This window comes from Odontomachus brunneus, unplaced genomic scaffold, assembly GCF_010583005.1.
Source record: "Odontomachus brunneus isolate Ranch 3 - 2012 unplaced genomic scaffold, Obru_v1 Obru_scaffold_027, whole genome shotgun sequence".
Classification (NCBI taxonomy): domain Eukaryota; kingdom Metazoa; phylum Arthropoda; class Insecta; order Hymenoptera; family Formicidae; genus Odontomachus; species Odontomachus brunneus.
This window is the reverse complement of record NW_022639477.1, coordinates 1,177,111-1,194,001: the sequence shown is the minus strand read 5'-3', so window position 1 is coordinate 1,194,001 and position 16,891 is coordinate 1,177,111. Positions and strand designations below refer to the sequence as shown.

At 43.4% G+C, this 16,891-nt stretch overlaps 1 protein-coding gene and 1 long non-coding RNA gene across 3 annotated transcripts in view; one reads left to right on the top strand and one right to left on the bottom strand.

Moving 5' to 3' along the window:
• Positions 1 to 489: 489 nt before the first annotated feature.
• Positions 490 to 4,794, top strand: LOC116842815. The gene is made up of 4 exons (XR_004377775.1): positions 490 to 895; positions 3,101 to 3,342; positions 4,158 to 4,316; positions 4,656 to 4,794. It is a non-coding gene; the product is annotated as an uncharacterized LOC116842815 (long non-coding RNA).
• The window catches only part of LOC116842814 (RNA polymerase II elongation factor Ell), a 134,804-nt gene continuing 122,616 nt past the window's right edge, over positions 4,704 to 16,891 (bottom strand). For both annotated transcript variants that reach the window (XM_032812531.1, XM_032812532.1), the window contains exons 9-10: positions 16,652 to 16,829; positions 4,704 to 16,533 (exon numbers count right to left, since the gene is read on the bottom strand). In XM_032812531.1, coding sequence (XP_032668422.1) covers positions 16,318 to 16,533; positions 16,652 to 16,829 — 394 coding nt within the window. In that variant the 3' untranslated portion in view covers positions 4,704 to 16,317. The remainder of the gene's footprint in view (positions 16,534 to 16,651; positions 16,830 to 16,891) is intronic.

Genomic DNA, 16,891 nt, shown 5'->3' with positions numbered 1-16,891 from the left:
AACAATTAATTTTCCTCTATGATAAACGGACGGCCAAAATTCAACGAGTATAATTCAAAATATAACACAAATCTTGTAAAATTTGCGAATTTAGAACTAAAATCACATAAATATCTTTCGTAGAATTTAGTAACCATATTTTGAAACAAATGGTAAAGCATATTTTCTGCTTGTCAACTCTTATCAAGCGAGTCTGTCTCTATTTTTTATGATGATAAAACAAGAGGACGTCTGATCCGTCGTTGAGTTCTACTACTTGATAAAGAGAAGACGCGTCCGACTCGTTCTTTAGTCATACTACGAGTTCATTTTTTTTTTATTAGGAATAAAGGGTGTAAAAAACTGTACGGGTCTATCCGATCTTAAATCTAGTAATAAGATAAAGAAAACGCTATGGTTGATTTATCATCGAAGTTATTGACTGGATTAACTAAAGTATAACAGAAATAGAATTTTCGACGCCTACCACGAGCTCGATTTCTTGTTCAGGAAAGTGGCGGCTTGTAGCGGAGACTTTGGAACTAATTTGCACATCCACGCAGAAATAACGGGTCTAATAATTTTCTAAGACCGATTTTATAGTCGAGTGTTATACTTAAGCCGTCTTAAGTTCTTTTCAGATATTCCGTAGCTAATGAAATAATCCGTACATCATCTGAAGATGAACTTAAGGCGATCTTAAATCCGACTATGAATACCGTTTTTAGACTCTTTATTTGGCTGTCTAGCGTTCGGTTGGTAGAATCTATCTCATATAAAAGTTTGTGACACTGAGACTTCAAATAGATCTTGACGAGGCAAGAGAATAAATGTATTCCACGAATCCTTTCGTTTTCGCTATTTTGACTCACCGGATGCTGGTCCAGTGGCCGAATTATCGTCGAAAGTACTGAAGGTATGTATCGTGCGTTGCTCATGACAAGATTTTTGTCAAATAATTAGAATGTAGATACGTCAAACAACCAGAATGTAGATACGTCGCGGAACGGGCGGGGCTTTTGAGAAAAAACATCGCGCGTTTGTCGTTCGCGTTATTACCACAAGTGAATATTCGGAATGCCTCGATTTGATCAGTCAAAAGCCAGTAGTCGATTCTGTAAAGACTTTCCTGGTAAAAAAAAGTTTATAGAGAATGATAGAATAAAATTCTATCAGTCCATCGTTTTGAATATGGATTTTGGTTCGTGAATTCACAAATATGAATAGTATCCTATCGTATACAATAAAATACGATAGATAGTGATAGAATTTCTATCGTTAGTTTGAGTGTATGAAGTTGGCACCCCACTTTTTGAAATTTATAATTTTGAAAGTTGTTCCAGATTGTTCTGACTTTGTACCACATTGTTCCAAAGTGATATTGCTTCATTCGAAACGGTTTTCGAATAAACCAAAAAAAATGATTTTTTGAGCTGGTAACCCACTTTTCGAAAATCGAACATTCTGATACCGCAATAGATTGTTCTAGTTGTTCCAAACATTGTCCCAAAAGGACAAATCCGTAAGTTGAATTATAAGTCCAAAAAATGAAAAAAATGTTTTTGACCTGGCACCCCATTTTTTGAAAATAAAGCATTCCGATACCGATATAGATTGTTCTAGTTGTTCCAAAAGCACAAATCAATAAGTTTAATTATAAGCCCGAAAAATTAAAAAAAAGTTTTTTGACAAACAGTCTATCGGACCAAGAGTAAACTTATACTATCTTTCTTGTTCCAACCGAGATCTTTTTGTTCTGAGTTGTTCTAGGCTTAAGAATTATAGTTTTAGAGTATGAGACTCGTAGCGTCATCCGTTCTCCGAAAATTCGAAAAAAAATCGATTTGACAGCACCCGACGTCAAGAGAAAACACATGCTTCCTTTCTTGTTCCAACTGAGATCTTTTTGTTCTGAGTTATACTAGGCTTAAACGACGAAGCAATTTCACTTTATTTTGTCATGACATTTTGTAATTATTTCCGCCAATTTTCCTATAATAAAGATTAATTTTTGTAAGAAATCATCTTTTTCTTGAATTTTTGTCACCTCAGAAATATATTTCAATCATCCTTATTTTCAATCATCCAAATAATTATACTTTTTTAAATCAGTATATAGAACTTTTTTTTTTAAGAAAATAGTTTTAACCTGAAAATATTTTTGTTAATTTTAATATATTGTTAAGTTATGAATTTTTCTCGGTTGGAACAAGAAAGGAAGCATGTGTTTACTCTTGACGTCGAGTACTGTCAAATCGATTTTTTTACGAATTTTCGGAGAACGAATGATCTTATGAGTCTCATACTCTAGAACTATAATTCTTAAGCCTAGAACAACTCAGAACAAAAAGATCTCGGTTGGAACAAGAAAGATAGTATAAGTTTACTCTTGGTCCGATAGACTGTTTGTCAAAAAACTTTTTTTTAATTTTTCGGGCTTATAATTAAACTTATTGATTTGTGCTTTTGGAACAATGTTTGGAACAACTAGAACAATCTATTGCGGTATCAGAATGTTCGATTTTCGAAAAGTGGAGTGCCAGCTCAAAAAATCATTTTTTTTTTTGTTTATTCGAAAACCGTTTCGAATGAAGCAATATCACTTTGGAACAATGTGGTACAAAGTCAGAACAATCTGGAACAACTTTCAAAATTATAAATTTCAAAAAGTGGGGTGCCAACTTCATACACTCCGTCAGTTTTCTATACAAATAGAACCCAATTTTTATAGAACTAGATAAAATACGATAAGATTTATATCTGATGCTCGCGAATGTTGACGCCTGCGAACGATAAAGCTTATAGAAAACAATACAAATTGATAGAAATTCTATCGTTCTCCATCGTTTTCTATCAACTTTTTTTACCAGGGTTGTATACAGTACGCGGAGTAAGTTCGATTTATAATTGGAGTAAGAAATAAAAAAAAATTTATTTCGCTTACACCTATACTCTAACTCTCTTACATCGGAAATGTTTCTCTTAAGTGAAAGAAATGCTTGCAGTGTAAGAAGATTGAAGTACAGGCGTAAGTGAAGCAAGTTATTTTTACTTCTTACACCAAGCTTATTTCACGTATAGACAAGCCTCAACTTGTAACGACAATTATGTTGTTATACAGATATCGTACATGATATAAAAGCTGCGCAATAATACACTATGCTAGCGACATCGTGGTTATAAAATTAGAGAATCGGTCTACAGGATACTCAGTGACAGGACGGCAATGTGTCAGTGCCAATGCGATAATATCAATGTCAGTGTAAGGACCAATATCAGGTTTGAAGCCACAAGTGAATATTAAAAATAACGAAGCAACTAGAAGTTAGTATTCCCGATTGGGAAATCAGGACGCAGAACAAGGTAGGACAATAGCTTGCACAGGATTAAATTAAATTGCGTATACTTCCCTTATAAAAATTTAATACTGATAAGTGATAATTTGGCCAGTGATAATTACTGTCGTTCAATAATTTTATTACTCGTACGAGTAGTAAAATTACTATTTATTACTGGCCAATTTATCACAGCCAGTGATACTTTTCTATAAGGGTTGCGGACCCGATAATTTTTCGTCGCTCTTGAAACTTTCGTAATAACGCTAGGTAATGTATACAGCAACGTTAATAAGCGGATTGTACGATAATAAGTTTGATTTTAGATCCGATTCTCATTACTGATACTCTCAACTGCGTTTACTTGGTGATTCTGTCTTTTTAAGGCAGTCTGTTACAAATCTCCGTGATTAAAATCGCGGTAATAAATAAAGCTACGTCGAGATATGATTATATTCTTTATATTTTACTATAGATTACTTTATTATAGATTTCGTTTAATGTATTAATAGCCCAATTGCAACTAGATAATGACATATCACTTTCGCATTTCATTTCACTAATCGATCTTGAATATCAAAACGAACGACTATGTTTTAATCATATACGCAAAAATCTCAGCTTTCCAATTTTAATCATAACCGAAGTTTCTATGATATCTAGAGTCAGACTTTTAGACTGATTAATAATATGTTGATATTGTAAGAAATAAGCTTTCTGAGATACTTGCTCTCGTTTATAAACTGTTAAATATGATTGTTGTATCGAGAGCCGAGCGCTTTAGATCGCTCGTCGCTAATCGATCAAGATCAATATCGCCAACTCGTTTGAATTTTTTGAAAGCGGTAGAAGACGTGACATGATGATGCAAGGATTGGAAAGACAGGTGCTGTGCAAGTTAGAAGATTAAAATGCAAAAATAAGAGGAAGATATAGGAAACTCACGATGCTGAAGGAGGCATATAGAAAGTGATAAAAAGGGCAAAGGAATCACTTTATAGAGTTAGTAAAAAGTTGTTTTCAACGTTTCGTGAAAGTTTTCTTAGATCGTATCTTATGAGATACGAATAGGTCAAGTAAATTACTTCAACACGTACATTTTTAATCAGTACAGTCGGTTGAACGAGCAGCCGTATTCAGTATTTTGCGCCTATGCGATGGACAGTGATTAGAAATACTGTACTTATATATTAACGTAACTTAAAACAAATAACTCTGATTACACTAATTACTCCAATTACACTTTATCTTTTTATCAATATATAAGTTTACCTCTTTTTTACTTTTGAGTCAAAAGTAAATTGTCAATTTTTTGGATGCTGTTCGTATTTGTATTTATAGGTAGGCAAGGATAAGAGCGAGGATCGTGGAAATGAAATCAAGTCGTGCTTCTTTTTTCATTCTGGCTTTATAATGTTCGAAATTCTTCATTTCATACAAATTAAGTGAGGGAAGTTATAATACAAACTTAAGATATATACATCAATATTTCGTGAAACCGCTCAAGTAACTACGCAACTCATCCGTAAACCCTGCCAGATCATTCCTATCGTTAACCATCCTATCTCCTCTTCCTTCTCCTTCTTTCTCTTTTTTTTTATATGATTTTCTTTTGCCGCGTGAGTTTATCTCGCGTACACTGTGTGCAACAAAACTTGGCAAGTCGTTCGAATAAATATAGTACTTTTTTTTTCTTAATTAGTCAGAGTGCCCGTTCGAATCGGAGAATCGGCTCGAGCTCGTCGCGTTTTTCTCGCGACCTCGCCTCGCTTATGGAAGTCACGAATCCGGAGAGATTGCGCCTCGTTGCGTTCGGGAACGAGCTCTACGCGGACGTCGTCGTGTCGTTATGCCAGCGTGTTCTCGATGTCTATCTATTTAATTATTACGTTCGTACAGAGTGCTCCCCGAACCACCGAACCAAGTCCCTCTCTCGCTCGGAAATTCCACGACGAAGTATAGATCGATTTCACGGGAATTTCGTAATCGAGTTGTCAAATTTGTAATGAACGGGGAAGACAGTCTTCCAAGAGGTGTTCTCATTGTGAGCTCGGTGCGAAGGGACTTCCTTTTCACGGTGGTTCGCCGGGCACTCCGTCAATCGCCTGCTTGGACCTACGACGACGCGACTCCTGCGTAAAAATGGACAGAGAATGCTTGCACGATTACGGAGGACAAGGACGACGAGGTTCTCGCGGCCGCTTCGTGCGCGAGAAGCTCGACGCGGCTTACGTTGCGCGCGCGGGACGGAAGTCACGGATGTGCCCTGGCATTTCCGACTCGTCCACGAGAGCTCGTGTCCCGACGACGGCGCGATTCGTTCGCCGCGAGCTCGGCCGATCGATTGCCACGTTCGCTTCGCCACGGGAACGAGACGTCTCAGCTTTAAGTAAGAATCACCCATAGAAGCGAAAGTGCTAACTGATTGTGACGAGCAGCCGATCAGTTCGTCGCGCGCGCGTTCGCAAAACTCGAGAACGCGTCGCGCGAGCGAGCGAGCGATCGTGCTCGCCGAGGAACGCCCGGAGAACGGCCGGCGAATCTCTCTCCGCGACTACATCGACACCACGGACGCGACTCTCCTTCGCCCTCGATCCACGTGTCCTCGAAGCGAAGTCTTCCCCAGCAGACCGCGCGCGACAACGGAACGCGATTACACGGATGCAACAACGGACAGGAGGCCTGGTCTCGAGTCAACGCAAAACTGGAAGATTAACAACGACAACGAGGGTTCAGCTCACAAGGAAATTATGTACAAATTAAATTAGCGCGATTAAACGGAGACGAGCCGCCTTCTTTCCGCTCTCTTTCGTGCTCTTCCCCAGCGGAGGGCGCGTGCGCGCGCGATGAGGAAATCATCGCAGCGTTCTCGACGAGGCAATCGGGAAAAACCGCGCAGATTCTCGGCGCGCGCACGCGCGATCTCTCGGTCCCAGTGTATGTACAGTACGCATCTTCCGCAAACTCGCTCTCGTAATCTCGGTTTCGCGGTCGCCACTGCGCGAACCACCAGATCGACGCTCGTCTGAAGACGCACGCAACGCAACGCAACGCAACGCAACGCAACGCAACGCACATATATATATATATTTCATTTCTCTCTGTCTATCTCACTCTCTTCCTTGCACTCGCCGTCATCCTCGTCGTAAACGTCATCGTCATCGTCCTCATCATCGATCGCGGCGCGAAGTATATATCATTGATTCGCCTCTCACTAGCTTGCCCTTTCCGAATAGAACAGAAGCACGCGCGCACGGCCCATTCGGATAGAGAAGCTCACGTGGAACATGATGACTGGGGAAAGCTCTTTCGCCCGAACGTCTCTCGTCGAGAGACGAAATCGCGATGATCGCTCGAACGATTTGCACACGCGGATCCGAGAAAAAGAGAGAGGAGAAAGTGAGGAGAAAGAGAGAGAGAGAGAGAGACTTCCACCCGAGGGACGTTCTGGCTGTCTCTGATCGATTGATTTCAATTCAGTTGATCACTCGATCTTCCCGGTAACAATTGAATGGCGCACCGACGACGACGAGGACGACGACGATCGTCATCTTGCCGTCGGACACTCCGAGTCCGCGCGGATCGATCTCTATTGTTCTCCAGGGCCGCCCGGTACGATCGACTAAGAGAAGACGCGAGAGTATACTAACAGTCGTTTAGAACGAGTCGCGCCTCGCGGATCGCTAAGTCCCTCGCGAGGCCGCGACGATTGCACGTCCCGGTAGAAAATCGAAGACACGATCGGAAGGCCGACGAAACACCGGCGGGAAGGCGCGAGACGAAAGGGCTGAGGGAAACGCGGTTGGTGGGATTATTATTAACCCTCCGGGGCGTATCCCGGCTTTTCATACATCGTCCTCTCTGTTCCGCCGCTCTCCCCTTTCCCGTCATCATCCGTCCATTGGCGGCGCCTAGTTTAATTTGAAAGGCTGCTCAAAGTTACTTCGGACGATCGATATAGTCTGACGAGTGTGCGCACACACACACTATCTAGAGGCTCACACCGGGAAGCTTCAACCTGGAGTCGCGTGTTTCTTCGACGATTCCCGCGCGAACGAGTTTGCTTTCATTCTCGAGATCTCGATATGAGGCGCAATTTTTACCCGAAATACACGTACGCAATAACAATCCCGTCAAATTGTTCGTTCTATGGCGGAACAAAGTGCGTCGGAGGATTAATGGGGGGTGTAGGAAGCAAAGAACCGCGTTTCCCTAATCGATCCGCGCGATTTCTTTATCTCTACCTCTGTTTCTTTCTCTCTCTCTTTCTCTCACAGCTCAATCGGCCGCGGCACACGTTCCACGCGAGCGGGTCCCGAAATCTCCCCTCTCGCTAACAATATAATTCCTCTTTATTCGCATTTTTTTCGCTTTGTATACTTTAATTAGTGAATATAATATATATGTATAGGTAATAATTGCAAATACAACTATGTAATGAATATACGAGCCTTTGTCAAGGGGGCAATGCAGTCGTCGTCAATAAAAGGATCACGGGGTACATTGTATACCTACACATGCAATCTCGAGTCACCTGGTTCGTCACCATCGTCATCATCATTGTTATCATCGTCATTATCTCTATATCATCCTCAGCTTTATATTCATCTATCTATCATGCTCTCTTTCTCACTCATTTTCACACTCTCTCTCTCTCTTTCTCGTAAAAGTTAAACGAAAACGTACGTGTGTCCGTATATGTATATATATATATACAGATGTATGTATATATACAGATATGTGTGTGTATATATATATACAGATACGAGTAGCATACGCATATAAGTCCATTCTCTTTTTTTTGTTTCTCGTCGTCTCACCTGCTTCACCCTCGCGTGATCGGTGCTTTTAAAACTTAAAACTACCACCGATCGTGCTCCTTAAGTCACTTAATTGTCAGTCATCCGAGCGCGCTTCACGCAATGTGTCTTGTTTTTTTTTTGGTTTTTTTTTGTTTCTTCTTTAAGCACTTATAAAATATCCCTTCCGCTCGTTGATCGAGAGCGTGCGGCGACCGATATCTCTTTCTTTCTTTTCGTCTCTCCCGGTAGTGATCGATCGCGCGGAACAGCTCGGCTCGCTTCTGCCGATCTTTGAAACGCGGTTCCACGTCGAGCGAGCCAATCCCTTCCCCTCTTCACGTTCAATGACAATCCCGAGTAAAAAATTTTGGCCCTACATTAACCCTGCGAATTCCGTTGCGCGAACGTGAATTGTAAATACTTAGTATTTGCTGATTTCTATCTCTATCCACTGTCAAGTTGGTTACATACAATTAATACATTGTTTATTGATAGGACAAAGATAATAAATAATTCTTCAGAAACCTTTCTCCAAGTCTCAACGTAGAGAGAACGATAAATATACATTTGTGGCAGGATTAACGTAGAAGCGCGAGACTTCAACCCGGAACTTACTCTTAATTACGGAAATATGCGCGAAATATCTCATTTGGGACTTCGTGCCTAGCGCGGGGAGTATTTCCTGTTCGCCTCGATTTAGACTATTAGACGACGAATTTTTCTTTTTTTCTAGAGAGATCGTTCTCCTCGTAATATCTCATCCTCGTCTGTCGAGGATCTCGAAAGTTGCACTTGGTAGTTTGGACTTGACGTCACGCGGTTGAAATTTCGAGGGAGTCGTCTCTCCGACTTCGACGATTGGCACGGAGAAAGACCTCAAGTCGGTGCTCAAAAGCAAAAAAGAAACCAGATAAAAAAGAGAAAAGAAAGTCTCGACGTGTTCGGAGTAATCGAGAAGAGTAATCGATCGTGGGTCATGAAGGACTACAACAAGATCGGTCTCCACCGCCCCGTGATAGGATTGACTCCTGTTTTGATATGAGCATATGATAACGGCGGGCAACGCGAACGTCCGAACGCCTGCGATTGCTCTTTTCGATCGTCCTGAGACGTCGAACGATTGCGTCCGCCGTGGAGTGTCACCGCGCGCCTCTTCCTCCCTTGCTCGGATTTCTAAGGTCCTTTCCCCGTTAGCGAACCGCGAGAGCACGTATGGCCGGTCAGGACGGGCCGCCTCGCCCTCGACACGCTTCTTCGCGTTCAACACCCTGAGTGTCGCGCGCCACTCACCTCAGCATGAGGCGCGAGTTGCTGCGGGAGTCGTTTCCTCCACCCAACTGGGGGATAATTCCACCAAGCGTTTTCCCCACCCGACTGAGCGTAATTCGCGCGCGGCTGCTAATGTCTCGGAGCCACAGAAAGCACGCAGAAGAGAAACGCAAGCAGGCAGGACTTTCTCCAAACTCGCATAGTCGCGCGAGAGAATTGACCGATCGTGTAATACAAAGGACGCACGCTTTTGTCGCGTGATCGCTTGATCCTCTTCTACACACGTGTTACGCGACTGTGCGGGTTTTGATAGATAAGAGCTGCGGGACTTTGGTAAGACTGAAGAAGTGATAAGCGAATCGGTGAATCACCTTTGGAAATTATCGAGGGAAATGTTCGCCGATCGATTCGTTGACTACTTGACAGTCTCACCGACTGTCTGTACGCGATTGCATTCGGCGACCAGAGAATTCTGGCCCGTCGGGGACCCCAACTAGGCGCGACAGTCAAGGTGTTAAACGCCGCCGTTTCTTCAACCCTTCGTCAACGCGAACGCTGCGTCGTGGTTCATCGGAGGACCCATGAATACTCTTGCAAATTTGTCTACGTGCTCGAAAGAACACACAGTCTCACGACAACGGACGATAAGTCGACGCGAAGGAGTATCGCGGAGTCCTCTCGACTGATTGCACCGTAAATGCACACAGCTTGCCGGATCTCACGGACGGGAGTCGTACGGTAGACGAAGGGTTAACGTCTCCCTCCGGAGGGAAACTCTTTCATGCGTCTATTGTCATCGTCGTCGTCGCACGGGCGATTAATGTATTACGAAGTGCCTAACAACACAAATCACAGAGAGTCAAAAAGTATATAGTACTACGCGACGCAACGGACAATTGTCTCGTCGTTCAGACGGCTACCTGGCTGTCGAGTGTGACGCGAATTAAAAGGGCTGAAGAGGACTTGAGGGCGGAGGGGTTGGAAAAACGAGAGCAAAGCGACAAATCTGCGGGAGAGGCAATCAAATATTGCGGAAGGCGCGACGAAGGACGGCTCTTCTTCGTTCCGAACGAAGCCCTATAGCTGCGACGCGTTCAAGATCGCGATTCCGATTGCTCGGAGTGTGTCGACGAATAGCTGCGCGATGAGGAGACGACGACTCACGAGAGGCTCTCGGTATCGAAAGTCGCGCTCGAGACCGAACTTTCGCAGCCGAGGGTGAACGCGAGGATGGCGATGAGAGAGAGAGGGGCGGACTGTGGTTAGCTGCATTTCGCTCGTCGACTTGTGCCCTTCCGAATGACTTGGACGCATCGTATACTTTCCTAACGCAAAGTTCTTTTTTTTGTACACGCAACGCGTATAACGCAGTTTCGGCTGAAGAATCGGAATCTCTGATCGACGCGAACTGGCAGAGGAAGAGAGCGACCGCTCCCGAGCTCACAATTCGATTCTCTCCCGCCCTTTTGGCTGCTAGGCGAAATCAACGCGTCGTGAGACAGTGAGAAGGGGATCCTCTCGCACCTCTCGTACGTGATATGGAGAACGGATACGAATCGTGGAATGATATGTCACGATTGCGCGATCGAGTGCAGGTGGAAACACCTGCGGAGACACGCGATCGCGCGTGTGAAAAGACCCAACAAAAGTCGAGCGGACTGTCGGCTGATGACCAAGTGAGCTTCCTCCCTGTCTGTATTCGCCCGCGAAAGAGAGAGAGAGGACGTCCTGTTGACGCTCGTACGCTCCGACAGGTTCCGTCCAAGTTCTAGCGAAAAGCAGATCATTGATTAATCACGATCTTCTTTTCCTATTGTAATGAGCTCGGGAGAATCGGATGGGGTTCGCTCTTTTTCTCAGTCGAGGGATGAAGAGAGAACAGAAGGACAGACCGGGAAAACCGAAGTAGCTAATTAGCTGCGACATAATTGCGCCCATGGTTCCCCACGAATTTCTCCACGCGACCTCCTTTCCGTTTATTCATTATTACACCTCTCATGGACGCGCGAGCCCGCCAAGACCGATTACCCGTGTTCTGTGATCGAGGAAGAGACTCGGTGCCGACTTCCCGAAGACTATGTGACTCTTGACGAATCCCTCTCTCTTTCGATTACGTTTTGCACATAGTGTGGTATACCACTAAGAGATAATGCACGCAATAATTACGCTATATGCGTATTGTGTATGTACGTGAGTGTGTATGTGTTCGCGCGCGTTCGTGTACGTGTATGTGTTTACGTGTTTGTATACATATATTATTTATAATAATAATTCACGCTTGGCTAATATTGGCACTTGGAGAGTTCCTATGTTCCTTTTCCTCATGTTCTTTTCCATCCCGTTTCTTTCCCCGCGCTTTTCTTTCTTCACCAACGAATCGAGAAAGAGTATCGTTTAGACCTTGAGTATAGATATGACGATCTTGTCCGCGAAGCTCCCACCCGAACCGCAAGCGAACGGAGAGAAGGCGTGACACGACAAGACGTTTACAAGGGGAAACCGATGGTGTTCTTTTTTTTTCTTTCGCAGGCAGTAATTCGAGCGTATCTATAGAAACAAGGACACTAACTTCATCCCCGCGACGCGATCATCTTATTTTTTATTCCTCTCTGCTCTATCCTCATTCTTTCTCTACCGTATTCGACTTTGCGATTTCACAACACCCAGTCAGGACGTAGAACGAGCGCAACCGCGACGACTCGAAAACGAGATCGAGGGGAAAAGCCTCGCGTTTTAATTTGAATCTCAGAAGAACGATATTCACAACGCTTCGCCGGAGACCCACCAACCGAGACGCGTTCCTCTCAAACGGAGAATCGAACGTCCCTATAAATCTGCAGAAGCGAAGACTGTCTTCTTTTTTTTCGTTTTTCTTTTCCTAGTTCTGACTCTCCTTCAAAGCGAGAGTTCGCGCGGCCTTTGTTACGAGAAATATATTCTTCTCTCTTCTGTATAAAATGTATATTTATATTCTCTCTCTTTCTCTCCCTCAGTTTATAGGCGCGTTTTTTTTCTTGCTCGCGCGAGCCTACGTCAAACTTATTCTGCCAAACGATCGAGTACTCCGGAACAATACGACTGATACCTCCTTTCTACTTCTTTCTCTCTCTCTCTTTCTCTCTGTCTTTTTTTAAATTTTTCTTTTTCATAACAAGAGAACCAGCGATCTTCGCTAATAATAATATCTCTTCACTCGCGAAACAATAACGAAATCAAGGATCAAGCGTTTAAACGTCGTTTAAATGCAGCGTTAAGAGCACTTATTTTCACGAAAAACGCAATTGCTTGGACAATGCTCGAGTTTAACGAAAGCGACGAGCGCGAAAGATACCGGGCCTGTTGCTTAAGTTAACACGCATCAAGTTAACTTACATCGCAATCGATAGTGTTTTCTGGCATCTGAACGTCGTTTCAGTTCAGTCTCTTTGGCACTGTTTCTACTCTTTCTCTCTCACTCTCTCTCTTTCTCTCGCGGCTGAATCATCAAGATAATCGATTGGCTGTTCGACGGACGACGAAAGGATTTGTTGAAACCTTCAACTCACAGCTAACAAAGAACACCGCCTTCCGATTCGCATAACATAATCGATAGCACGATATTATTTACAAATAGTACAATTTACAAAGGACACTGACTCGTATAACGTGGTAACTACAGACCTGAAAAAAACGTTCGATCTCGGACGAGCTTTGGAAAAAACGGGGAAACGTCGTGCGCCAATTCGCACGTGTATGGCACAGTGTGCGACTGTCCTTGTGTATGTGTCGTCGGCAAAGTCCGACAAAACGTTTTACATCCGCTACCGGAACAGCGAGTGTATTAAAGTAATAAATGGAATAAACGCGAAAAAATCTCTTACACATCATTCCTTTTCTCTCCGATCTAAAAAATTGCCAACTTGTTCAAAAAATTTTAATTTCGAAATTTAGAATTTAATAATCTTTAATATTTTTTTTTAAGAACTTTACATCACTTACGCTTAAATCGTATGTAAAAGGAAACAAAAAAACGCGGAATACAAAAGATTACATATATGTATGTGTATATGTTTTGTATATACACAAACATCTACGCGAGTATAAATTTGCAAATCGAAACATAATTGCCACAACGGAATATATAAATCTAGCAATTTCTTTGACTGCAAATACAATCTACGCAAATGAAAATTCCAACGATTACATAAATTATTTAAATACAAATTATCACGATTATACATTCCAGTTGTATAATTTACAGTCAATAAACTTAAATTTTTCCCTCTATCGCTTCCTTCCTTAACCATGCATGATGTGTGCGTGCACATTACATTTCTACAATATTCTTACATAAATTCCATTGTGCGCACGCATGATGCGAGTATGCGCGCACGGAAGTATGCCGGATTGTTTTGCCGTTATCGCAACTCACGTCGTGTTATTTTCCGTCTCGTCCGGTGTCACCATGCCGTACAGATTCGACTCGGCAGCGATCGTCTTCCCTTTTCCTCGATTACGTTCCCCGATATTTCGCACACATGTTACGATGTGAACCACCGAAATGTATCGTATCGTTCTACGTGCGTCGCACGTCCTGAATAAAGCGAACCGATGCACGACGCGGCCGCGCGCTTAGCATTATACTGAGATTACATATCTACAGTGTGACTCTCTTCTTCTTCTCCTTCTTTTTTTTTTCCTTTTTCGTATTGCACAATGACGAAATTATACGCGATAGAGTGTCGGTATCCTTTTCGACATAAAAGGCCTATTCGACAAACGACCGTCTCTTATATAACAATTTCATTTATATATATGCAATATATTACTCGATTATAAATAACTATGCGTCGCAGAACGAAGGGGAGAAAAGAATCATTAAATAACTCGCGTTTAAAATTCGTTCAACGTTCCGTAGATCGTCTGGGGTCTACGAACTTTGCTAATAACAACATTCGAATAGCACAGACAGAATAATCGCGCGTGGTCTCGCTGAAAAGCAAGCAAGAAGAGAGGTACATAACTCATCTAAGCAACAATCCTAAAACTCCCTCCTGCGCTGCTGTTGCTATCGCTCGCGAGTTGTTCGAGTTCTCACAGCGACGATCGAGCGATCAATTGCTGCGAATGTGTCCAGGAACGACGTGGTTTTCGGAAAATATCGGAATCACAAGCCTGCGCGAGCAACGATGCACGATAAAACAGCGGAGCTGTTTACGCTCGCCGCTTGATCCTCGGATCGTTGATGACTGAATTCGCATGCACAGAAAGATTGTTTTAGAAAAATGCCGATACGATCGCGTTTCTATGCTTCTTAGCATGTCGCGCCAGAACGATGAGGCGGGGTTCGGCCTTGCGATCGATCGACTCGTCTATCGTTTCATCGTGACATCGTCGTCACACCTAAGAATTCTGATAAGTACCTCATATCCGATCAACACATCGTGCTGCTATAAGCACTTCCTCTTAGCGCCCGAGACTCGATGGACGGTGCGGACGAGATATTCGCGATCGTGGAGAACGCACGCGACGAACGAGAAACAAACGTTAGCTATCGGAGCGGGGGAGGGAAAGCAACAACGTCGTGCGTCGAAACTACACTCGTTGAAAATATAAAAAAAAATGCTCAGTCTGTCAATTGTAAAAAGAAGAAAAAAAACAAGAACCAGGTCAGACGTTATCGAAGCTAACGCACCAATTCTTAGAATTCTTTTTGGCAAGGTGTGCGATCTCTTCTTCGAACGCGGAATAAAAACAACGAGTATCAGGAAGAAGAAAGCAAAAGGGGCTGTAAGAACGCTGATTTCTATCGTCGCTGACGCGCGACGAAAATCCCGCGAGTCACATTTGTTGAAATCATTTAGCCGAATCGAGCTATACAAGAAGTAATCGGGCATCCGATGTGAAGAAGACCAATTTTCAATTCGTATTTTAATCCAACGTGGCCGAACGGACATTTCGCGACGACAGTCCTCAGTGGAACGGATGTAATTATGGAGATAAAACCATTGGGGGATTCGGTGTCGTGTGATCTTTATCGCGGACCCGAGCGTGGAGGAGCTCGGCTCGAAATTTCGTCGCATCGCGTACTCGGTCAAAATCGCGTCGAAATTGCCCAACAAGAATACATTGCACAAGTACACAGGTTTTCTCGGTTTTGTAGCACTAGTACTCTGGTAAGACCACAGGTCTTCCTGTAAAATTCTCTACATATAATGAATATTATAACAAGATTCTTCTAAGAAGGCAACAGTTCTACAAAAGAGGACAAGATCGTCATCAAGTTTTCGCGGATGACTATACGACGCATCGCATTCGACGAGTAAAAAGGAAAAATCACAATTGCAAATGACGACATGTCATAAAATTCGAAATGTTGCAAGCAAAAAAAGAAAGAGTACTATTTGCACATAACGCGATCACCTCTCGTTCCAGCGGCAAGAAGAGAATTGTGCGAGACCGCATGAGACCTGTATGAGAGAATCCCGCCATATTCTAGTGCACGATAATTCATGTAACAAAGTACAGGTATGCGTGTGTATGTGTGTGTGTGTGTGTTTAAAACTATTGATAATTAAATTATTACAGCTAACAAATTATCACGCTATTGTGGTGTTGCAGACACAGAGACGACGCACCGAGCAGCAACGCTGCGACGAAAATCTCATGAACCGATCTCGATCAAAGGAACCGACGACGGGGAGCCAAATCCTGCGGAGGGTCAGCAGGCGGAGTGTATCTCGCGTTACACTTGCGAACGAGCTCGTCAGGTCCGAGAGCAACGGACCGAATGCACTTGACCTTTCGGCGATAGAATCCAGGAACCATGTGGACCGTGAGACGAGTCAGCCTTGGAACATGCCGAGGAAGCACAGATTCCGCGGCGATGTTGACAGCAGCGTGTCGACAACCGAGAGAAGACAGGGAACGAGAGGCAGCCGTTTAAGTTTATGTCAGTAGTGCCGACTGTCCAAGTCCTTGCTCTCGTTGCTGCAACCACTAGACGTCGACTCCGCGTTCTCGTTGAAGTTGTGAGAGTCGAATTCGTGGACCAGTTGTTTTATGTGGGCCAGCTTATGGTGCAGATAATTGAACTGCTTCTTCGCCTCCGTATGTACGGGATCCCTCTTCTTTTCCTGGTATTCCACCATCATCTGATGCTTCAGCCGCTGGAACGGATAAATGGGGACAGGATGCGTTAACGATCAGCTGATAGACAAGAGACAGAGATAAAGGAAGAGAGAAACATGGTTAGATTCCGATTATCGTTATTTCGCGATACAATACCTGACATTCGCTGAAGTTCCCCAAGTTCGCCTGCTCGGTTATTCGCTGATACAACTGTGAGAAGTGCTCGGAGACCTCAGCGACTACCGCGTGCACTCTTCGGTACTCCTCATAATGCGCGTTGAACGCTATTTTGTAACGTCGCCTTTGCTCCAAGTTGGTTATTGTTGTGTAGTACCTGAACAAATGAAACAACTATCTTATAATGGCTGCTTCGTATAATATCGAACGAATTCGCGA